The 26302-nt window shown below is 35.3% G+C and overlaps 1 protein-coding gene across 2 annotated transcripts in view; it reads right to left on the reverse strand.

Annotated features, from left to right (window-relative positions):
- Window positions 1–26302, reverse strand: part of TOGARAM1 (TOG array regulator of axonemal microtubules 1) — an 83088-nt gene that overhangs the window by 45109 nt on the left and 11677 nt on the right. For both annotated transcript variants that reach the window (XM_049612859.1, XM_049612858.1), the window contains exons 2-8: window positions 20862–21018; window positions 18901–19035; window positions 14526–14819; window positions 12533–12795; window positions 10129–10361; window positions 6720–6820; window positions 1689–1832 (exon numbers count right to left, since the gene is read on the reverse strand). In XM_049612859.1, coding sequence (XP_049468816.1) covers window positions 1689–1832; window positions 6720–6820; window positions 10129–10361; window positions 12533–12795; window positions 14526–14819; window positions 18901–19035; window positions 20862–21018 — 1327 coding nt within the window. The remainder of the gene's footprint in view (window positions 1–1688; window positions 1833–6719; window positions 6821–10128; window positions 10362–12532; window positions 12796–14525; window positions 14820–18900; window positions 19036–20861; window positions 21019–26302) is intronic.

A 26302-nucleotide genomic window follows, 5' to 3' on the forward strand; every position in this document is an offset into this window, starting at 1 on the left:
CAGGCTCTGAGCTGTCAGCACACAGCCTGACACAGGGCTCAAACCCACAAACCGTGAGGTCATGACCTGAGCCAAAGGCAGACTCTTAACTGATTGAGCCACCCAGGTGCCCCAAAAGATACAAATATTTTTTGATTCTGCTGCCCAAAAAGGATGCAACTAGTAGTAAATGAACATGTGTAGCAATTATTTCAAAGCTATTTTTAAAAAAGAAAGTTAAAAAAATGCATGTTGGGGGGCACCAGGGTAGCTCAGTCATTTAAGCATCTGATTCTTATTTCAGCTTGGGTCATGATCTCATGGTTCGTGAGTTCAAACCTGCTTGGGCTCCTCTCCCTACTCCTCCCTGCCCTCTCAAAATAAACAAACTTAAAAAACATATGTTAGGGTATGAGTTACTTTTAGGAAGAAAATTATTTTTTGTACTGATTATCTTTACATGAGAAATGAAATATGTAAGTAAATATGAAAAAAACCCTTGTCATTCTCTTTTGAAAAAACAATGATAAGAAACCATCCACAAAGAACAGATATTGAAGTACATCATGGATGAAATTTAAAAATTTGCAAAAAAAAAGAAAAAAAGATAAAGCTTCTAACCAACTTCCTTTTACTCAATTTATTTCCACAAAAAGTATACATGTCCTACAATGCCTGACTGCCTACACATATATATAATTTCAGATGAACAGAAATAACAAAAGTTGATCTTATTACAATCACAGTTGCTACATGTAAAAAAAAGCTCCTTAAAGTTACTAGATTAAAAACTTACAATGAATTCTAATTACTCTATTTAAATATTTATATCTTTTAAAATCACTTTCTCTTGGGGTGCCTGGGTGGCTCAGTCGGTTAAGTGTCTGACTTTGGCTTGGGTCATGATCTCATGGTTTGTGGGTTCGAGCCCCACATCGGGCTCTGTGCTACCAGCTTGGAGCCTGGAGCCTGCTTCGGATTCTGTGTCTCCCTCTCTCTCTGCCCCTTCCCTGCCCATACTCTATCTCTTTCTCTCTCAAAAATAAATAATAAAGATTAAAAAAAATTTTTTTAAATCACTTTCTCTTTACCTGAGGGAAAAATTTAAAATGTAGCTATGATAGATCTCTAAAAAAAAATGGACAGCTGTCACAGAGGAGCTACTTGCTATACTAAGTTTAAAGAAAAACAACAGAGAATGTAAATTCTTAGCAACGGTTACTGATGAGAAAGAAGCCTTTCCAGGTTCGACCACAGGAAACTATATTCCTGCTTCTATAGTTTTATTCCCTGGTTACAACCTAAGTAGGCATCTGGGATTTATTTATTCACATGATTTATGTCCCCCATTTTAGTGGTAAAACGTCTTGTAAAAAATGTGTGTGTGTGTGTGTGTGTGTGTGTGTGTGTGTGTGTAATCTGAGGGGGTTGAGATCAGCAGAGATCCCCTAGTGTTAACCTCTTGGGTAGTCGCTTCCCAGCCATGGCTTCTCAGGGAAGTCCATCAACCAATACATGAACCTGTATGTTCTTCTATTTGGCAAAATTATTTAATCAATAACACATCAGCAGAGGGGAAAGAAAAATCTCAAAACTTAGAAAGCTCAGTTAATTTTTCTTTATTGGCATGCTTAGGGAGAATTCTGAGACATTTAATTTAGGATTTAAGGACATTCCATCTTAAAAATTAACTTGTGAAATTTACTAACCTTTTGTATGTCTTGGGTGTTCCTTATTTTGTATTTTGAAAACACTAGGTGAAATGTCATGGGACCTATCATCTTCAAAATCACCACATCCAAACCCATAGTTCATACGTTGACCAATTATGCTTACATTGGATGTCGTAATCCCTATAAAATAAAATACATAAAAATATTTATTAAAAATATTACCTGTGTTTCAGGTAATAGTACAGACAGGTACACATCTCCCCTCTAAATCTATCTTGCCTTCTAGATTTTTAAAAAGGTCAGTAACATAATATTAGAAATTACAACGTTATAGTAATTTAAAGGCTTTTATCTTATTTTAAATTTTGTAATACTTTTTACTAGCAGTTAAGAACATTTATTATAAGCCATATCTAAACATTTTATAAAACAGGTTAAAATTACAACCATTTAAAAATTACAATCAAATACAAAATTTAGTGCTTGAAAGAGATAATCAAATATATACACACATATATTTAAAATATGACAAACATTTAATGTTTAAATGACATTTAAAACTTTATAGCAAAAAGAAAAAAGATTATTTCTATTTTTTATTTTAATTCTAGTTAGTTACAAATATGATAAAATTGATTTCAGGTGTAGAATTTAGTGATTCATCCTTTATATACAACACCCAGCACTCATCACAAGTGCCTCCCTTTATATCCATCAGCCAATGAGCCTATCCCTGCCCACCTCCCTCCATCAACCCTCAGTTTATTCTCTACAGTTAAGAGTCTCTTATGGTTTGCTTCCCTCCCTCGTAAAGAAAAAATTTTTAATCTAGAATTTGTAAACTATATCCTGAGAGATATTTTCCATTTCTCTTTTCTCCTACTCTTGTGTACTGGGTATATACTGGTCTGGCTGGTGAAGCAGCACACTACACAGTGACTAAGCTCAGAATCTGGAATCGTGCTTCCTGACTTTAAAGCATAGCACTTCCACTTAGACCACTGACAGAACCTGGGCAAGACACTTCATCTCATTTGTAAAATGGGGATAATAGTATTACCTCTTCCAGAATGGTTGTGAGGAGTTAAGTGAAGAAAATATACATCAAAGGCTTAGCATAGTGCCTAGCATACTCTCATATTTCTAATTAAATGTTATATTCCTAATTAAAAATAAAACTAATCAAAACCCTAACATGGACCTCCTTTTAACAAATACAAAAACTTTTAATCTACATTTGAATGTTTAAACTGACTACCTTATACTAATACTTTGAAGCCATTAAAACTACAAAATATGTACTAAATGGAAAATACTACCCAATATACATTTGAGTAACCATCCATTTTAATATATATAGCTCCTATAAATACCATTAGGTAGTAATAACAAAAGATAATTTGTTTCTAATATTGTTGTGGGTTTTTTAATAAAAACAGGATTGTGGGGAAAGGGGTGTCTGGTGGCAACTGAGCTACAGAAGACTGGAGAGTAAAAAGCACTAAGTTCATAGAGAGTCAAAAAATATCTGGTGTTAAATGATAGAGAACTTCTGGGAGTAACGTGGATATCTTTCTCTTCTTAGTTTTTTATTTTTTTATTTGAGAGACAGAGCGCAAGAAGGGGAGAAGGCAGTGGAGGGACACACACACACACATACACAAAGAGAGACAGAGAGAGAGACAGAGAAAGAGACAGAGAGAGAGAGAGAGAGAGAGAGAGAGAGAGAGAGAGAAAGAGAGAATCTTAAGCAGAGTCCATGCTCAGTGCAGAGCTGAATATGGGGACTCGATCCTACAAACCTGGGATCAGGACCTGACTGAAGTCAAGAGTCAGATGCTCAAACGACTAAGCTGCCGTGGTGCCCCCTATATTCTTCTTAGTTTTGATAGTTAATTTAAAAGTTAGCCTCATAAAGATACTGGCTTTGGGGACTAATGCTTTCTGTTAAGAATAGGAATTACTAATCTGATGCTATAGGAAAAAAGTTTACCATAACATCATTCAGGAAATTTAGCACAATGTGCTCTAATAGGTAGTAGTGGATTATGTGTGGAAATATTTATTGGAAATGATGATGTAAAGACAAAATGAATTTAAAATTTTTACATAATTATTTTTGGTTTTGTTTTCAGATAGTCTTTATTCTGAGCCTATCATTTTTATGCTTCACAAATTAAACGATAAACTTGTAAATATTTGCTTACTGAAAACAAAACCCTATCCCACAAAAACAAAAAATGTAAACTCAAGTTTAAAAAATCCTAAACCATTAGCAACTTTACATTTTGAGAACATATTAAATTTAAGCAAGAATATCTCACAGTGAATTCAATAGTAGAGGTCTGAAAACATGATCATAGAAATACTTAAGTTACTTGTTTAAAAATACAGATTTCTAACTCTGAAGATTGATTCATTAGTTGTGAAGTGAGGTCCCAGAAATCTGTTACAAGCAGCCCTGGTGGTTCCTAGGACTAGGCTAGTTTGAGAAACACTAAATATTAGACTCTTTAGGGAAACACTGAATATTACATACAGAAGTAGGTACTGTTTTAAGACTTTTTTCATTCCACTAACTTAAATGATTTACTAGGTCAGAGGGAAACTCAAATCTAGGTTTTCTAAATCTAGGTTTATTTATTTATTTTTATTAAAAACATTTTTTAATGCTTATTTATTTATTTTGAGAGAGAACGTGAACGGGGGAGAGGCAGGGGGAGAGGCAGAGAGAGAGAGGGAGAGAGAGAATCCCAAACAGGATCTGTGCTGTCAGTACAGAACTTGATGGGAGCTTGAACCCACAAACTGTGAGATCATGACCTGAGACAAAACCAAGAGTCGGACACTTGGGGCGTCTGGGTGGTTCAGTTAAGCGATCGACTTCGGTTCAAGTTATGATCTCACAGTTTGTGAGTTCGAGCTCTACATGGGACTCTGTGCTGACAGCTCAGAGCCTGGAGCCTACTTTGGATTCTGTGTCTCCCTCTCTCCCTGCCCCTTCCCCACTCACTCTCTGTCTCTCTCTCTCTCAAAAATAAACATAAAAAAAAAAAAAAAGAGTTGACCGACTGAGCCACCCAGGCACCCTTTCTAAATCTTTTCTAACTCCAAAGATATTCTTCCAAAAGAGGGCTCCATTTTTAGAAACAAGATACAACCTACCAATAATTCATACACATATTTTTAAAGTTATGAATATTTACTATGATAATCAACTTTAGAAAAGGATTAAAGAACAATTTTATGTGTTATATTTCTTTGTGTCTTCTCCTTTAAGGGAACAAATACCAAGTGTCCTCTATGCACTCGGTGCTTTATTTTTTTAAGTTTATTTATTTATTTTGAGAGAGAGAGAGAGAAACAGCACAGGAGGGGCTGAGCGAGAGGGAGAGAGAATCCCAAGCACTGACAGTGCAGAGCTCAATGTCAAGCTCAAACTCACAAACTGTGAGATCATGACCTAAGCCAAAACCAAGAGTCAGATGCATGACTGACTGAGCCACCCAGGCGCCCCATTAGGTGCTTTATATATCTTATACATTTAAATGTTCACTACCCTTTCTCAAGGTTTACATTACCAGATGAAAGAACTGAGTTTCAAAGCAGTTAAATAACTTGCCCAGCTCATGAATATAGTCAAACTGGGATTCCAGCTGGGGTCTTTCAGACCCCAAAGTACATTTACCTGGTCTTCCTGTACCTAGTTAGATTAACTAACTTTGTGGAACACTAGCTTTGTGGAAGACAGGATACTAGGCATGCATGGTTGAATTAGGCATTCATGATTATGAAGGTACTTGGTAGGGAATCAGAAGTAAATAATTTCTGGGGATCTAAGAATCTCAGAGTCCAAAAAAGTAAAACAATGGCAATACAACTATAAACATGTCAGTGCAAAATGTAATGACATCACAAAAGGGGTAATAATCAATTTTGTTTGTGAATGGGGAAGGCTTCCAGAGAAAGCAACTGAGCTGTTTTCACAGCTGAATGGGGTGTGGTGTGGATTCCACATTTCACTTAGAAGAAATAGTACATGCAACTGCAAAAAGAGAAAAAATGGTACTGAAGGTGATCTAATAAAACTGGAGTGTAAGATTATAAAGAAGGAAGTGAAATATGAGGCTGGAGAGGTAGGGAGGGGACAGATCATAGAAGAATGCCCTAAATAAATTTAGGCTGGGCAATATATTCAGATTTGCATTGTGGGGAATGGATTATAGAGAATGAGACTAAAGCTAGAGAAAAATCTTAGGAGGCTAAGTAGGTAAGAAATGAGCAAAAGTGATAGTAGAGACTAAAAAGAGGAGATGATAGTACGGCATATTTAGGAGCAAGAAATTTAAAAATCTTAGCAGACAATTAAATACAAACATAGCTTTTTAGGGAGAAAATTATAACATAAGATACAGTAGCTTAAAGTTATTAGGACTTTTACACTGAGATCATATGAAAATAAACATCACATTCCAATTTGTTACAATTCACTCAGAATCGAATACAGTTTTACCAACTATAGAATCACATGCAATTCCCATCCTAAATAGATAAAAATCCAAATATTTTTCCAAATGATTACGAACAACTAAATCTATTTTCTGAAAAGTGATGCTATACACTAGAGTGTTATAGGTTAGTTCACAAAATTCTTAACAAGATACAAATGAAGTTAACGGCTAGTTAAGTGTTGTTTTTTAAAACAAATTGTCTTTTGTGATGCATAGTGGCTTCCAAACTACACTGCATATTAGAATCACCCTGAGGGCTTTCAAAATTCTGACAGCAGCATCGCATTTCTTATCAATTAAACCAAAATATCTGAGTGGAAGAGCCAGGCATAGGTACACCTATGGGCTTAAATGGGTATCAACTATTTAAATGCTTTTTCTTCTAAGAATAATAAAATATTTATTCTTGAAAAAAAAGTCCCTTTAAGGAGTTAAAAAGACGATTAGTTTTACTTGGTATGCTCAAAAATTCTAAATCTGAAGTCTATTTATCATTTTTGATATAATTTAAAAATCATAGTGTCTATAAATCATATTTATAAAAGTTATAAAATACCTGCACTGGGGCTTTGGTCAGCTATCTCAGAATTTTTATTCTTTGCAGAAGAAAGTCTTGTAGGACAAGGCTTTGATCCAAATGTTGGAAATATGTCTGACCTACAATGAAACAAAGTAATTTCAATAATCATTTAAGATCTAAAGCTATTCAACATTCTTACACAAAACATTCTCTATATTTCCCATTAACTCACTAAACTGAAATAATAAAGCAGGAGCAAGTAAGAAAAACTATAACTAAGAATTTTTTATTGATATTCCTAGTTCACTTTTTGAACTTCCAACATTTTTAACATATCAGCAATTCTTAATTATTTATGAGAGGATTGCCAAAGGCAGGGAAGATTCTCCGACTTGTACTATATAATCTTTTGTTGGGTCAAAAAAAAAAAAGTGATGCAAAGAAAGTGCATTCCAAAACTAAAGCAAATGATTCCTAATTATCTAATATACTATCTACCCTTACAGATAATAATACCAAAAAAGAGACTTAACTACATTAAAAATAAGAGACTAGAAACATTTATTAGCAAATGCCACTTTCTTCTTGGAGTTTTTTTTTTTTTTTTAAGTTTATTTATTCATTTTGAGAGAGACAGAGACTGCATGAGTGGGTAAAGGGCAGAGAGAGGGGGAGAGAGAGAGAGAGAGAGAGAGAGAATCCCAAGCAGGCTCTGCGTTGTCAGCACAGAGCTTGACGGCAGCTGGGGGGGGGGGGGGCTTTGAACTCACGAAACCATGAGATCATGACCTGAGCTGTGTCCAAGTCAGATGCTTAACTGACTGAGTCACCCAGGTGCCCCTTCTTGTATTATTCTTTGTTATACTTTTCTTTTCTAACGTTTATTTTTGAGAAAGACAGAGAGAGAGACAGACCACGAGCAGAGGAAGGGCAGTGAGATAACAGAGACACAGAATCTGAAGAGCAGGCTCCAGCCTCTGAGCTGTCAGCACAGAGCCCAATGCAGGGCTTGAACCCAGGAGTTATGAAATTATACCCTGAGCCGAAGTCAGACACTTAACCGACTGAGCCACCCAGGTGCCCCACACTTTTCTGACATTATAAAGACCTACAGGCTATGTTTTACAAAAAAAGCAACTGAAGAATGTTAAATTAGAATGTAAAAGAACTGTTTTAAATCAAGTAAGTGTCATAATATCAATAAGCCAGTGATGGATATAATTTTGTTTTAATGTTTATTTATTTTTGAGAGAGAGACAGAGCATGAGCAGGGGAGGGGAAGAGAGAGAGGGAGACACAGAATCCGAAGCAGACTCCAGGCTCTGAGCTGCCAGCACAGAGCCTGACACGGGGCTCGAACCCACGAACCATGAGATCACAACCTGAGCTGAAGTCAGACGCTTAACCGACTGAGCCACCCAGGCGCCCCAAGCCAGTGATGGATATTATAAAGAAGAGATTTTACAAAGGAGTACAATTCTTAGTTGGGTTGGCATAGTTGTTAATTGATCTAGTGAGAAATCAATGTTAAACATTTTTAAAGAGTAATTTCTTTAGAATAGAAAGAATAAAAAATTTACATTTATGCCACGCATTACATTCAGGTGAAAGAAAATACTTCAGTCTCTAAAAGAGTGGCTCTTAAGAGTTTTTCCTCCCAAACCCACTTAAAGATGAAAGCTCTACATAGGGTAGAAGTGGCTTTCTTTGACATTATTCTTAAGGCAAGATGCAAGCTGGTTAAGAATAATTGCTTTAAATTATAAGCTATAAGCTTATAATTTATAAGCTATAAGCTATTACACTTAATGTGGAAATATGAAATTCATTAAAGGTAATTTAGTCCAGATATGAGGGCATACTGAACTCCCCTTCTCACAGAGTTCAATATCTGAAGAGAATAATTCCATGAGACAATATAGGGAATAGTGAATTCTGAATGTTAAAGTATAAAGTGAACATTTCTTCCCAACTGGGTTCCAAATTATTCACAGGACCTTGCAACTGTAGGAGTATCTAACACAAAATTTCACATTCCTAGAAGATAAGGGAAGGACTTTAGATCTAAAAGATAAATACCTATTTCAAACATCTGGTAACTAAATGTAACCACAGTTATCTCACCAGCCCATGTAGCTGGTGAGATAATTAATTTTGTAAATATACTGCATTATTCTATCTAGGTAATTACAAATTAATTTTGTAAATACACTGCATTATTCTATCTAGGTAATTACAACAAAATAATTTCCAGTAAAAAAAAAAATTTACAACTGCAAAATAAAATGCCACTTAAGTTAAAACTGTAGAGAATGAAATCATGGGATAAGATAAACTTCTCACAGCAGGACACAAAAATTTGGTTTAATTCTATGGACTGCTGAAATGAAACACCCTTTTCCATTAAAGTTAATAGAACACCATCTCTCCTTTGATTATGCAGTCTCTAGTTACATACATTGTTAAGAGACTCCAGTTCATGTAAGTAAAAATAATTTAAATTTAATTTTAAATAATCATGGCTGATAGCTGTGTATAAACATGGTTCAGGATAAAATCAAAGAAAAGTAAAGGTAAAAAGAATGACAACAACAGATATAAACAAGGATGTGAAACACCTCAGACTTTGCTAGTGGGAGTGTAAAACTGTACAAGCATCTTGGAAAACTGTTTAGCAGTTATTTAAAAAGTTAAATGTACATCTACCCTATGACCTAGCAATTCTACTCTTAGGTTCTTGTCTAAAATAAAGAGGGAAGAGATTCCCCAAAATCCTAGAATAAAGTCACAGAAATCCCCAGAAATCAAGGTGGGTTTACCATTTAATTAAGACTTAGGGGTTACTGAGGTAATGTGAAAAAGGTTGCTGAATGGCTGTACTAGAAAATAATTCTCTGTCAGTGTGGGGCAGCTAGGACTCTAATTCCACAGCCGCTACAAGAAGACGCCTGAGGAGGCTGCAAAAGCTATGGCATGGTCTCCTGAGCTTCCACAAGATAATGGAATAACAAAATACAAGAGTGGGGTAACAGCTGGGTGGAGTTTACCTACAAATTAGAGGAAATTGGTGCTGAGTTTTGAATGAAAGCAGTAACATCAGCTATAGGTCCGCTGCAAAAGTGTCAATGATTCAGAAAGGAGTTAAAGAACAAGGAATATTAGGATAAATGTTAGATAGGCAGGGGAACAAGTAGGGCTTGGGGAATAAGGGCTTATATTAATATAGGTGCCCTAGGTTACAGCTGTGGCTGTGTTGTCTCTCTCCACCCATCCCAAACCAACGCCAAGCAAGGTAATACCTGTAAACCTTTCTTTTAAATGGACTTCAACATTTTACAAACTAGAAAATAAATAGTTTTAAAGCTTTTTTTTCAAATATGATATTAGGGATCAGACTACAAATTAAACATTAGCATTCATTTAACATGTCAAAAAAATTAAATACATTATTCTCTTCCCCTGAGGAGTTGTAGACAAAGAAGAAGTCAGTGATTCTTGGCTGTAAACTCCACTTTCACTATAAGAGCTGATGTTTGGAGAGGAAGATCGAGATGGTGAGTCCACAGTCAAGTCAAGCTTAATTGCAGAATCAGGGCTTTCAAGATCAGGAGTACTGCCACTCAGTTTTGCTCTTTTCTTAGCTGCACTATTACGAAGGGACCTAAGAGAGCTCTGCATCTAAGAAAAAAAAATAGAAACAATTAACTTTACAACACATTTATATGAGTAAAAGTTATCCTTAGTATTTAAATTTTATTCACTATACCTAGCTAGCCACTCTCCAGTCTGGTACTAACAAGATGGATATTAACATATCTGTACAGAGTAAAAATACATATTTTATCACGACCAATCTATTAACAAGACTGTAAACTCCTTAAGAGGAAGGATCTCAAGCTATTTATTATTTACCATGATATTTGCATCACTGAGCACAATGACTAATATAAGTTAATCAGTAAAGGAATCATTGAATCAGATGGTAGACATCAGAGTTGAAGTCATAGAGGGTTAGCTAATCTTAAGTCATTAATGTGTGAATGTAGCCATTTCAAAATTCTGTGAAAAGTGATCATTTTTCTAAAATTTGAAGTTTACATCCAGCTTGCCAGTGTTAGGGTTCAGAGAATAACAGATCATTGTATGTGACTTCTGAAGCCAAGTATTTCTAGAAATGTAGACTAGAAACTGCCATTACAAACTAATATATTACATTTGGAAATAGAACCTTGAATGAATTAAGGAACACAAAAACATACATAAACTATGTTTTACTTACATTTTGATTGTAACGATTATAATGGTTGATGCAACTATACGGCCACTTCCCTAGTAAATCCTCAGAAGGCTAAATATTTAAAAACAGTACTATCTCCAATATTTATCAATAATTATGTAAAAGAAATAACCCTTTCAATTATTCACTAAAAGAAAAAGGGCAATTTTTAAGCTTTCACAAAAACAATGCAAAAATATATAGTGTCAAATGAAACTTATGAATTATGTAGGAAAATGCCTCTTCTGTAACTTTCTTCCCTTTAAATGAATTCTCTTCCTAGTACCAGTGAAATACAACTTGTGGAGGGGGGGGGGAGATTTTACAAGCAGTTAGAAGTTAGAATAACTAATTAATTCATTAAGAACCAATTTTGGTATGCATGCTTAATATTAAAGAAATGCTTTTAAGGTGAGGATGTGTTAATATTAACTTTATTTTATTGAGCAAATTATCAGTAATGATGCTTATATCTTAAAAATTGGCAAAAATAAGACCACAAAATATCATCATTGAATGTTTCAGTTTATATATTTAATGTAAACACTTTTTAAAATCTGACATCAGGCAGACTGATAGGATAAAAAGGAAGTATCTATGGAAATAGTGTTCTGAATCAACAATATAGCAACAACATTCCTTCTCTGACATAATTAGTATGTACAGAGTTGTCAAATTGGCAATAGATTTTTTTTTTCAACGTTTTTTATTTATTTTTGGGACAGAGAGAGACAGAGCATGAACGGGGGAGGGTCAGAGAGAGAGGGAGACACAGAATCTGAAGCAGTCTCCAGGCTCCGAGCCATCAGCCCAGAGCCTGACGCGGGGCTCGAACTCACGGACCGCGAGATAGTGACCTGGCTGAAGTCTGACGCTTAACCGACTGTGCCACCCAGGCGCCCCTTGGCAATAGATTTTTATAGTATAAAAATATAGTATATACTCAGAGATGAGTATATGATTTCAGTTTCATAATAATAAACTTGTACATATGCATAACAGACATATTCAGGAATGTTCAATGCACCATTGTTCACAACAACAAAAAGACTAGGAATAACCCAAAATCAATTATGATTATATCATAAATACCAAAGTATTAGTATATTAAGAGTACAAAAATACATAAAATACAAATTAATGGTGATAGTAGTTGACTGTGGTGAAGGAAGGAGAGGAACTGGATTGGGGAGGGAACTATGTTATGTTTCATTTATTTAAAAAATAGGAAACAAATATGCAAATTTTTCATTTGGGAGGGGTTAGTGCATGGGTATATTGCTATATTACTCATACTTTTAATTTAAAAAGAAATAAAATATGCACAGAAGAAATAGAGGAAACACATTAGAATGTTAATGGCAAATCATTCTGGGTAGTGGGATTTGGTGTGATGAATTTTCTAATATTTCACTACAGTTTTTACATTTTCTATAAGGATCATGAAATATTTTTATAAAAAAGAAAACATGTTACGGAATTAAAAAGTATGATTTTTCCTTAAATGACAGCTATTGTATTATAGAAAATTACAAGCATTTTAAAACTATTAAAAGTGATATTTGGCTCTAACCTCTTCTTGATCCAAATCTTTATCTCTGATATCCAATTCTGAAAGATCGATTGTAAGACTATCTTTTTCACTCTTCCAAATATCATCAGGTTCTTTCTTTTTGGGTCCCACTGTGCTTAAGTCAGCTTTATCAGGCAAAAGGCTGATTCCCCTTGGTATGGGAGGGACAGGTTTGGTCCCATTTAGGCCTCGGCGGGAAGATGGTGATCTCACCAAGGCAGGGGTAAGTTGAACTGGAGATAGTTTTTCTTGAGAATTTTCTCCTGCATGAAAAGAAATAGATTTTACTTTTTTTTTTTTAAATTTCAGAGAAGTTGAAGTTATAATCACAAGTGTTTGGAATACAATGTTTTTAAGTTAAAAAATACACTTTTTTTATTAGGAGTGAAGATTACTATTTAAAATGAGGTCAAAGTATCAGGGTCCCCTAACAAATATAACAAAACTGAGTCACCAGAATTTCTTTCATATTAGATAAAAATACTATATACACCAAGTAAAATTTCTGTCTTCATAAACATTATCATAACTGATATTTGTACGGAAAAGTCTGTATGTCCCTAAATAAGCCACAGGGGCTATTTCCGATCTTCATTTAATTACATACACAACATTTGAATGAGTACTATACGCAAAACATTAATGCCAGGCATTAGGAGAACAAACTGAATAATTTTTCAGCTTTCAATACAAATGTTTGATCTTAGAGGAAAGACAAACATAGAAAGAAATTAATGCAGAAAATGAAGGTTTAGTGCTAAGAATAAGTGATAAAATTGACTGACCATGCGATAAATTGCCCTTGGTCATGTTATAAACTAGAACATCAGTGTTGTGGGGTAGTTTAAAGGTAGAACATCTTTTTTTGTTGTTTGTTTGTAAGATTTTGTTTTTGAGTAATCTCTACACCCAACGCGGGGCTTGAACTTACAACTCCAAGATCAAGAGTCACATGCTCTACTGAGTCAGCCAGGCACCGCAATCAGTTATGAACTGGAACATCTTACTGCAGAGATTGGGAATAAGAAAGTATGTGGGATATAGGGGTCGCCTTTACTAGACTTATTTTGAAATTGGATCTGTCTTGAATAAATTTATATGCCAATTTCATTATTTTGGAGAGGGCTATTGTTAAGGATATTTTAATTTATAACAAATACTAGAAAACTTAAAATAATTTTAACATATACTAAGCATTCAAAAAATGTAGAATAAATGGATACTAAACAATAATTATAGTAATTATATGAATGGCATTTTTTATTTCTAAAGTGAAAATTTGTTACTGGGCTCTTAGGCTGTTCATGCTCATTACAAAGCATTATTAGTTGCATAGTTTTGAAAAAGGATTCTGAAGTAGAAAACTAAGAAATGACAATGTCAATTGAATTTTATTTTTTTTAATGTTTATTTATCTTGAGACAGAGGGAGAAGAGGGAGAGAGAGCACACATGCATGCAAGGGGGAGGGGCAAAGAGGGAGAGAGAGAATCCCAAGTAGGCTCCACAATGTCAGCCGCACAGCCTGACACAGGGCTTGAGCCCACAAACTACGAGATCATGACCTGAGCCGAAATCAAGAGTTGGATGCTTAACCAAATGAGCCACCCAGATGCCCCTCAATTCAATTAAAAAAATTTTTTTTTAATGTTTATTTATTTTTGAGAGAGAGAGACAGAGAGTGTGAGCAGGGGAAGGGCAGAGAGAGGGGGATACAGAATCCCAAGCAGGCTCCAGGCTTCGAGCTGTCAGCACAGAGCCCGATGCCGGGCTCAAACTCATGAACTGTGAGATCATGACATAGCCGAAGGCAGACATTTAACCGACTGAGCCACCCAGGCACCCCTCAATTCAATTTTATATTACAGGTTTGAACTATTTAACATAAATGCAGTTTACCAGCTTTTAAAGATTAAACAACCCTAACTCCAAAGTAATAATTCAAAAACACATGAAAATTTGAACAAAGTATTAATTTTTACCGTCATTTATACCTGGAGGGTCAGACGATTTTTGGCTGACAAGCTTTTTCTGTGGACTTGGCTTTGGTAGTCCCTCAAAGCTTTTAAGAGGCCAGGAATTAGAGAAATTAATGCAATTATCCTGAGACTTCTTTGGAGATACAGTAAGAGATGTGTGCTTTGGACTAGTTCGAGGTGATGAGACAGGATAGGATGGAAGGATGAAGCCTCCTGGACTTGGATTTAGACCAGAGTATGACGAAGTACGTTCTGTTTGGGTACCAAATGTCTGTTGTGTCTTAGAGGCAAAATTTAGGCTAGCATACGCTGTAATAAAACAAAAGAAAATATATTATTTATGTATACACATCTAAGATTTTGAAGTTTTTTGCTTTTCACATTCAAGTTTTTATCCCATCTGGCATTTATTTTATTTACTTTTTTGTGTAGTGTGAGGTAAAGATCTAATTTAACTTTCTTCTATATAGATAGTACAATTTTCCCAGTGCCAGGTCTTCATGTTTATTTTTGAAAGAGAACAAGAGAAAGAGTGGGGAGGGGCAGAGAGAGAGGGAGACCAAGGATCCAAAGCAGGCTCTGCGCTGACAGCAGAGAGCCCGATGTGGGGCTTGAACCCAGGAACTGTGAGATCATCACCTGAGCCAAAGTCAGCCGTTTAGCTGACTGAGCCACCCAGGCTCCCCTAGTGCCATGTTTTAAACTGTCCTTTCTTGAATGAAATATGGCCTTTTGTAGCAACGTGGATGGAACTGGAGAGTGTTATGCTAAGTGAAATAAGTCACACAGAGAAAGACAGATACCATATGTTTTCACTCTTATGTGGATCTTGAGAAACTCAACAGAAGACCATGAGGGAGGGGAAGGAAAAAAAAAAAGAGAGGGAGGGAGCCAAACCCTAAGAGACTCTTAAAAACTGAGAATAAACTGAGGATTGATGGGGGGTGGGAGGGAGGAGAAAGTGGGTGATGGGTATTGAGAATGACACCTGTTGGGATGAGCACTGGGTGTTGTATAGAAATCAATTTAACAATAAATTTCATGTTAAACTAAATAAACTGTCCTTTCTTTTCCTTTCATCTATAAAGCTCCTACGTGTGTGTGTGTGTGTGTATATCTATATGTATATATGTATGTATACACATACACATTTACGTGCTTCTTATTGGTTCAATTAGTCTATTTTGCCTATCCCTGCACTAGTATTACAATGTTTTATTTATCATAGTGCTATCCAATAGGATGGATGTCTCATTTTTTATCTTCCTTAGAATTATCTTGGCCATTCTTGACCCTCCATTCTTTCATATTTATTTCAGAATCAGCCTGTCAGGTTCTATGTAAGAACCCTGGTCGGATTTTTGATTGGAATGGCACTGAATTTACAGATCAATCTAAGAATAACTGCCATTTTCCTGATATTCAGCCTCCCTATTTAAAAATGTGGGATAGGGGCGCCTGGGTGGCTCAGTCGGTTAAGCGGCCGACTTCAGCTCAGGTCATGATCTCACGGTCAGTGAGTTCAAGCCCCGCGTCCTGCTCTGTGCTGACCGCTCAGAGCCTGGAGCCTGTTTCAGATTCTGTGTCTCCCTCTCTCTGACCCTCCCCCGTTCATGCTCTGTCTCCCTCTGTCTCAAAAATAAATAAACGTTAAAAATAAAAAATAAAAAAATTAAAAATTAAAAAAAATAAAATAAAATAAAAATAAAAATGTGGGATAGCCTTAATTTATTTAGGTCTTCTTTTATGTGTTTCAGAAATGTATTTTAGCTTTCATAATAAAAGGTATATAAATCTTTTGTTAGACTTCTATACCCACATAGATTTTGTTCATACTGTTAATTTCTTTCTTAAAAATTATATTTTCTGAAAGTTGCTTGTATCTAAGAACTTTATTGATCTTTATATTCTGGTTTATATCTGGCAACCTTGCTAAACTGCCTAATATTTTAAGAGTTTTCTGTATATCCTTTTAGATTTTCTATATAAACTATTAATATTAATAATGATAAAGATGGCAACAATGAGAACTAATGCTTATTGAGCACTTTACTATGTCAAGTGGTATTCTAAACTTTTCATGTGTATTAACTAATTTAATCTTCATAACACCCTGTGGGGGTAGGTACTAATCTTATAGATTAAAAGAAAAAATGTAAAGAGGGATAAGTAAATTGCTAAACATCACACACTAGGAAATCATAAAGCTGGGATACAGACCCAGGCACTGTGGCTTCCCAGTGTTCTTAATTACCACATTGTACCACATTTTATCGGAGAGTAATGACAATTTTTCTTTATTCCTCTACAAATTTTATTTTATTCTATTTTTTACAAATTTTATACTTTTAATTTTGAGCTACACTCTCCCTACACGGGAAGTACAATGACTCCCAAGTTTTTAGCATGGATTTTCCTTTGCTTCCAGACTTAATATCAAAATGTCACTCAACATCTTCTTTAAGAGACAGATGTCCCAAACTTAACATGTTCAAAACAAAGCTCTTGATTTATCAGTCAAATCTATTCTTTTCCTAATCTTCTGCTTCTAGGTAAATGGCAGCTCTATTCTTTAAGTTGTTTAGACCAACAACACTGGACTCATCCTTGACTCCTCTCTTCTCACAAACTTCACATCTAATCCATTAGTAATTCTTTTTGGCTCTACATTAACAACACATGGTGATTACTGATTCTGAAAACTTTGGTGAATACAGAATAAATGGCTTATTCATATTACATTAGCATACATTATAAAATAAAATTACCCATGTTTCCAAACTTCACAGCCACCTTGTATATCAGAATCCAACTACTTCTCATCACTTTCATTGCTTCCTTTCTAATACAAACCATATCATCTCTCACCTTTACAACTTCCATATCCCAACTGGTTTGCTTTGTACCTTACCCCTATTGCTACCAAACCTATTCTCTACATAGTAGCTCTGATCCTTTTAAAGATTGTCAAATCATGCCCCCTTTTTTTCCCTCAAAAACCTACTGTGATTTCCTACCCCATTCAGAATAAAATCCCAAATTCTTACTATGTCCAATAAGGCCCCATGTTATTGCCTAAAATTATTCTCCCCCTCACTCATTTCATTGACCTGGATATTTCTCCAATAAGCCTGCTTCAGAGCACTTGTACTTTTTTTTTAAATTTACTTATTTATTTTAAGAGAGAGAGAGAGAGAGCGTGAGCAGGGGAAGAGCAGAGAGAGAGGGCGAGAGAAGAATCTCAAGCAGGCTCTGCGATGTCAGCACAGAGCCCAACACAGGGCTTAAACTCAAAAACCAAGAGATCATAGCCTGAGCCAAAACCAAGAATGGGCCACTCAACCAACTGAGTCACTCAGGCGCCTCCAGAGCATTTATACTTTGATTGTTCTCTCTTCCTGGAATGCTCTTTCTCCAGATATCCACGTAAGTCCCTCCTTCACTGCATTCAGTTTTCTGCTGAACATTTTTACTTCACAGAAACTTTCCCTGTCACATTCTGTCTTCTTACCCTGCCTTATTTTTCTTCATAGCAGTCACTACTATTCTTATCATTCCTTTATTATTTCCTCTTCTACTAGATTTTGATCTTTAGATTCTAGAACAGTGCCTGTTCTCAATAAATACTACAGGGATTAGTAATTCAATGTTCAATAGCAATGGTAACAGTGAGCATTTTTGTCTTATTCTAATATTTCACTACTAAATATAGTTGCTATAGGCATTAGCAGACATAATCAGGTTAAAAAAGTTATTTGTAGTTTGTTATAACTTGGTAATCATACCAACTGATGTTGAATTTTAACTGCATCTGTTGACATATTTATATGGTTTTCTTCCTTCTATCTGTGGAAGAAATGGTTTTCTTCCTTCTATCCTTAAAAATACAGGATACCTTATTGAGGAGGGCACCTTTTGGGATGAGCACTGGGTGTTGTATGGAAACCAATTTGACAATAAATTTCATATATTGGAAAAAAAAATAAATTTTATTGTTAAGCATTTCCTAACCTCAAAAAAAAAAAAAAATACAGGATACCTAAAAGGGTATGTCAAAGTTAAAACTGCTATGGAAAATAATGGTCTTCTGCTAACACAGTACTTCTTAATGAAAAACATTTTTAATTACTTGGTATTAAAATGCTCATCTCCACCATGAATTTCTAAACTCTCTAATTTTCATCAGTCATATATATGTACGAAGATTATTAAAACTAACATTTTAGGGTTACAACTATGAAAATATGTTATTAAGATTTTTATTAAAAATATAACATGTTTTTCTTTCCTGTAGTGAATATAATTACACAAAATAATATATAAACTAGATTTGGAAACCTCCCTTAATATTTATAAATCATTTACATCCAAATTAAGTTGGAATTTAAACCTTTATCTTGATGACTATTAGTTGTCCCCAGGTACTGTAAGTCAGAGTCCACACTGCCAGTTTTCCCACATATCTGTGAAAATCCAAGTTGTCCACATTTCCGAGAAACATTTGTCTGATGAGTCCCAGTACTGCCTTTGGAAGGAAGGAAGGAAGAGAAAAACATAAAAGTAAACGTTAACTTTACTTCATGAATACATCTAATTTCAGAAATACTGATTTCATTTGTGTGAGAATAAATACAGGGGTAAATGTACAGTAAGCCAGGCAGGAAGAAAGGGAAAGTTTGTGCTGTTGGTATATCTGATTGGTATCAGGGGTTAAAGAACAGAAGAGAGACTGGAAAAGTACAAAGAAAGGTATATTGAAAAATACACACAAAAACAGTTTCTTCCTACATGTTCCCTCCTCTCGCTATGGAACATTTCCCCAGACCTGACTTTCCTTTTTTTTTTCCCTCAAGTTTTTATTTAAATTCCAGTTAGTTAACATGCAGTGTACTATTAGTTTCAGGAGTAGAATGTAGTGATTCATCACGTACATACAATAGCCAGAGCTCATACCAACAAATGCCCTCCTTAATTCACATCTCCCCACCCCCCTCCCCACTGGTAACCTTCAATTTGTTCTCTATAGTTAAGATTCTGTTTCCTGATTTGCCTCTCTTATGTTTTCCCCCATGTTCCTCTGTTTTGTTTCTTAAATTTTACATATGAGTAAAATAATAATGGTATTTGTCTTTCTCTGACTGACTCAATTTGCTTAGCATAATACATTCCAGCTCCATCCATGTCATTGCAAATGGCAAAATTTCATTCTTTTTGATGGTTGAGTAATATTTCATTGTGTGTATATACCATATCTTCTTTATCCATTCATCAGTTGATGGACATTTGGGCTTTTTCCATTATTTGGCTACTGTTGATAATGCTGCTATAAACATTGGGGTGCACGTATCCCTTCAAATCAGTGTTTTTGTATTCTTTGGGTAAATACCTCATAGTGCAATTGCTGGATCATAGGGTAGTTCTATTTTTTACTTTTTGAGGAACCTCCATACTGTTTTCCAGGGTGGCTGCACCAGTTTACATCCCCACCAACAGTGTAAGAGGGTTCCCCTTTCTCCCTGTCCCCGCCAACACCTGTTGTTTCTTGTGCTAGCTTTTCTTCTTCCCAGTATTTGTAGTACACATTGCACAAAAAGTTGTACTGCAGAATTCTACTTTCTTTCTTAACATCTAACACAGCATTCACATGGTTTCCAAGCTTATTTCTAAGATCTCTTTCCCTCTACCTTAGCTAGATAAGGTTATCCCTGAGCAATGGATCCCTTACAGTTCTATGTATGGGATTTTTAAAATTATCTCCCTATATTTTAAGCCCCTTTATCCTTCATCTACCAGATGAAGGATCAAGTCCAACTTTTCCTGGAGCTTTCCTAAACCACTTCAACACCTATCACATTTTCCTTTCTTAAATCCCTAAATAGTACTTACAATTCATATCACTCAGTCTAGCATCAGGTTATATGTTGTCTTATTTTCTAGTTATTTTAAATCTGTGTGACTAGATAAGAGCTCTCAATGGTACAGAAAGCATGAGCCTTATAAAAATCCAAGTAATGGTATGAGCATAACTGGATATATTCTTGCATTTCTTTTTCTCTATTAAATAAACATTAAACTACACAATCATTATAACAATCATTTTTGTGTAAAAATATTATGGAATTTTACTGCATATATATATACATATATATGTATATATATATGTATATATGCAGTATACATATATATACAATTATGTCAAAGTGTCCATTCTTATCAGATCTATAACAAATATTTATTGAATCTGAATTGTCTACTAGATTATAAATTCTTTGAGCTCTTGAATGAATTATTAAGTTTAGAGAAACCTTTAACTTAGTTTCAATGTGTCTATTACCTGAACATTTTACTTACCAGCAGCACACACAGGAAGAGAATCTGGGTTATAATCCCGACTATTCTGAAATAAGTTTCTTGACACTCTTTTTCTGCTAAAACATAAATCATCATTGACTGGCATTCCTTGAGAGGGCTTTAATTTTGGAGATGGGATGAAATCGTATGCTGAAAACTATGAGAAGAGGATAATAAATTAACAAATTTGTGTTACATCTACTTGGTAATAAATATGAAAGAATAACTTAGACCCAATTATGAAATTCAGACTAAAAGAAAAATATTAAATTTATCAAATATACAATGAAACAAATAAACATCCACATATGGTATGGTAGGTACACCAACAGTATTTTTCATTCCATGACAGAAATGCTAATTTTGCCTCCTTATTACTTTATCCCATCTCTTTCCTGTACATTTGTTTTAAATGTTTATTTATTTATTTCTGAAAGACAGCATGAGTGAGGAAGGGACAGGGAAAGAGGGAGACAGAGAATCCCAAGCAGGCTCCGCGCTGTCAGCACACAGCCCAATGTGGGTCTTGAACACACAAACGATGAGATTATGACCTGAACTGAAACCAAGAATCAGACCTTAACCGACTGAGCCACTCAGACTCCCCTGTACCTTACTTCCTTAAGTACACATCTGGCAGCTAGGAAGGAAAGAATGTAAAGGGACACACATCTAAAAAACAAGTTGAGTAGAGCAAAGCACATTTCTCATTCAGCAGTGTAGACTATCACACTATGATATTCTTGAGCATTAAATAGTAAATGGTAACTGAAGGTCACTGAACCAGCAAGCACCCCACTCTACTAGTCTTACTTACTATAGAATACTGATAGAAATATCAAATAAAAATATACACATGGTAACCTATAACATGGTTCCCTCAGGAGGGAACTTTTAATTAAAACTGAGTACGTGATACTTTATACAAGCCTAGTACTTCATAGTTTCCAATTTTTTTTTGACATGTCTCTTTTGATCCTTAAGGTACAAAAGCCAGAATAGAATTCTGAAGTAAAAGAACTAATCATAGCTAAAGAACTAAATGAGAACATTATTCAACTGTTCAAGACTTCTTTACCAATAATGAATGAGCTCAATTGTTCTAGATCATTTCACGTTCAATGTGGCTACAGCATTAAAAAAATTGAGTGAATATGCCTGGCTGACTCAGTCAGAGATCATGCAACTCTTGATCTTGGGGTTGTGAGTTTGAGCCCCACATTTCATGTAGAGATTACATTAAATAAATAAATAAACTTTAAAAAAAAAGTGAACAAAAATTGTACTATTTATATATTTATTTGGAGCTTACGGACACAATCAAATCTAGACATGTGGTAAACTATCAGCCTTCTCAATATGCTTCTTTGCAAACTTTGCCAAGTATCAAACAATAATGAGAAACAATAAAATTAAAGATGTCTATTTGAAAACTTCTTAGTTACTTAACTATGAACTACCAGATCCTCAGATAACATGTTCTTCCTCATCAAATTTGTGAAAAACCAGTTAACACTTTCAAAAATTAACCAAGAAAATATCAGTGAAAAATAAACAATGTCCCAAATGAAAAAGACCCGATTTTACTTTCTCAAAGTATATTACAATTTCTATGACTGATTATATAGTAGTTTGTATTAAGTGTAATAAAAATGAAACACACTGTGGTCAACTCCTGATTAGATTGATTAAAAGAACATACTAAGTCCATTAAAATAGTGAGAAATCCAGAAATAATCCTACAGTATGGAATACATATTAGATTTACTCTGTGATTAATTTCTGCTTAGAGAACAGAACATTACTGTATATGCCAGATACATACAACAACTAGTGGTGGTGGTGAGGATGGGAATGGGGATACTGGGGGTGGTGGTAGTGATGGAGAATGTGTGTGACTGTGGAATTTAAGAATGCAGAAGTCAGTCAGAGATTAATAAGTTTTGCTATGGAAAAAATATGCACATATCTGAAGGCAGACTATAGGACACACCAATGAAACCCTTTTGGGTCTCTCTTAAAAGTTGACAGATGATTTTCACGGATAAACTTTCATGGGACTAAATAATGAATTAAAGAAAAAAGGAAGTAGGACACCTGGGTGGCTCAGTTGGTTAGGCATCCGACTCTTGGTTTCTGCTCAGGTCATGATCTCATAGTTTGTGGATTCCAGCCCTGCGCTGGACTCTGTGCTGACAGTGCGGTGCCTGCTTGAGAGTCTCTCTCTCCCTCTCTGCCCCTCCCCCACTTGCTCTCTCTCTCAAAAAGAAATAAACAAACTTAAAAATAATTTTAAAGAGAAAAGGAAGTTAGGGTGAAAGAGAAAAAGTACAGATATATATATATTTTTTTAATTTTTTTTTTAACGTTTTATTTATTTTTGAGACAGGGAGAGACAGAGCATGAACAGGGGAGGGTCAGAGAGAGGGAGACACAGAATCTGAAACAGGCTCCAGGCTCTGAGCTGTCAGCACAGAGCCCGACGCGGGGCTCGAACTCACGGACCGCGAGATCATGACCTGAGCCGAAGTCGGCCGCTTAACCGACTGAGCCACCCAGGCGCCCCACAGATATATTTTTAAAGAGTTGAAAATTAATTTTATAAAATGTGAAGCAGTCTGTTGAGAGTACCTTAGGACTCTTAGAAACATGGACTGTTTTCAGTCTTTGAAGTTAATATCTGAAATGTAATTCATTTAATTCCTTAATTCCCTAGAGTTACAGAAAATCAAAGTATTATAAAATGTAAGCTTCACACTTGATGTTAACAACAATTTGAGATTTAGAGTCTTATTATTTTAATCTTGCTACTGTTAACTTTTCATTTGATTCCGTGTGTGTGTGTGTGTGTGTGTGTGTGTGTGTGTTTTCAAGTAAACTCTACTCCCCAATGTGGGGCTTGAGCTCATAACCCCAAGATCAAGAGTTGCATGCTCTACTGACTGAGCCATCCAGGTGCCCCAATTCCTTGTATAATTTTTTAATAAAAGGATCTTTTAAAAAAATTTTTTGGAGGTGTGCCTGGCTGCCTCAGTCTGTAGAGCATGCAACTCTTAATCTTGGGTTGTCACTTGGAGCCCCATAGTGTATACAGATTACATGCATATATACATGCATACATACATAAAAATTTCTGGACCCTTTCATCTTCTACCATTTCTTTCTGGTTTTTACCTGGACTCCAACCTTGCTCATTAATGGTAACCATTAAAAAAGTTTATTCCAGTTACCTATAGTCTCCTGCTGAAACATCTTTGTGTTTTTTTCAAATGACTTGTTTTTTAATGTTTATTGATTTTGAGAGACAGAGAGAGAGACAGAGAGTGCATGCAAGTGGGGGAGGGACAGAGAGACAGAGAGAGAGAGAGAAAGAGAGACTCCAAACAGGGCTCAAACTCACTAATCATGAGATCATGACCTGAGCTGAAATCAAGAGTCAGACACTCAACTGACTGAGCCACCCAGGCGCACCTCAAGTCACTTTCTGCGCACACTTGAAGAAAACATGGTTGTATTAATATATATGAAGTTTTATATACCACTTTTGCAATTAACATTACCATAAAAGTATTTCTCGTGTCTTTAAGACTTCTTATAAATGCTATAAACTTTAATTACAAAAGTAGTAAACTGCTTATTGTAAAAAAAATGCAAAAAATATAGAAGTAAATAAGATATAAAGTCCAATTCTTTGGTACCTCTTTCATTAGAATTCTACTGATAGGAGCGCCTGGGTGGCTCAGTTGGTTTAGCGTCCGACTTCGGCTCAGGTCATGATCTCACAGTCCGTGAGTTCAAGCCCTGGGTTGGGCTCTGTGCCGACAGCTCAGAGCCTGGAGCCTGCTTCAGATTCTGTGTCTCCCTCTCTCTCTGCCCCTCCCCCCTCATGCTCTGCCTCTCTCTCTCTCTCTCTCTCTCTCTGTCAAAAATAAACATTAAAAAAAATAAAAAAAAAAAGAATTCTGATAAACTCTGTTAACAGGTCTTTTTGTACATATAAACATACTTCAACAAGCTATTTTTAAGAAACAAAATGGACCACATAATACTCTGACACACAGTAAGTACTCAATATTGCAGACATCCTTCCATGTTAATCCATACATACTTGTTTATTCTTTTTAATGGATGCCCAGCATTTTACATTGTTGTTGGACTCATAGTTCCCTATGGATGGACCTTTTCTTTGTCACAGCTTTTCACTATTACTATCTTGTAGTGAACATTGTTGTGCACATATCCTTGTTCATTTTTAAAGGCTATATAATGGTCCACTGACTAGATATGCCATTCTCCTATAATGGGACATTTGGGTTGCATCCAAAAGACTTTGTTTCAAGTGATAAGGAAGACATTTCAACCAGGGAAATGGGGCATACCTGGCTTAAGGTAGCAGTACCGACTGAAGGAGACTGGCAGACCTTAGAAATACTGTCACATATGTTATACAGCTAAAATATCTTTTTAAAACAACCAAAGTGGTTTCTTTAATATCCTTAGAGAATACCCAAACTGAACTTTTTGTAACTGTCAGCTATCAGTTTTCCCACAAAATATGCAGACAAGACTATTTCTCATTTTTCCTTTATTTAGCCAATTAGAGGACTCTTTTACATATAAGAAAACAAATTACATTGCAAAATAACAAACCAACTATTTCTGACTCCTTGATGTTTATTTCTGGAGATCTTGCTGATGTGCTGACTTTCTGGGTCCTAACGTGGGAATCAAACACATGGCCTGAAAGTGCACCTTTTCTGAGACTTGGGCCCTTGAGTCCTCAGTTAACCTTTCTTCATATAACTGATTGAGTGACATAGCTCCTGCTCATAAAGCCTCTTTCTGGTTCTGACTATAACTCAACACATGGACAATAGTTTCCACACAGATGGCAGCAGTGGAGGAAATGGGTTTTGATTTTATGACCTATTATGTGATTTCTGCCAGATGACAGTATCCTGGGCAGATGGCAGCTAACTGGGAATCTGCAATCTCATTTCCTTATTGGTGTGTTCTGTTTATGTTTGTTTTTAAATGTGCTGATATAAGCTCCATTACTCTAATAGCCAGAGCTTTCTTTCCCCATCCAAAGCTTAAGGTTTCTTCATGTTTACTTATAATGGGGCGAATACCTGTCAATATCTACAAAAAAATCAAATTCCTATACCAAAGATGAAAGGAAACAAGATCTTAACGTTCAATGGTCAGCTTTCTTCAGTATCTCTAAATAACTGAGTAACTGCAAGTTAATATTAATTTGGAATTCTGAAGCAAAAGAAAGGACAGTAAAGAAACTTAATTATAAATTAGACACTCAGAAAAATGATGGTTTCCAAAAGCCAAACAAAACAATATTTAATAGTTTTCTAAACTTCAAGTAAGTTTAGCTTTTTTAAAAACTAAGAAAACTCAATGACTTTATTTTACAAGATACGGACATT

Source organism: Panthera uncia (genome assembly GCF_023721935.1).
Source record: "Panthera uncia isolate 11264 chromosome B3 unlocalized genomic scaffold, Puncia_PCG_1.0 HiC_scaffold_1, whole genome shotgun sequence".
Taxonomy (NCBI): domain Eukaryota; kingdom Metazoa; phylum Chordata; class Mammalia; order Carnivora; family Felidae; genus Panthera; species Panthera uncia.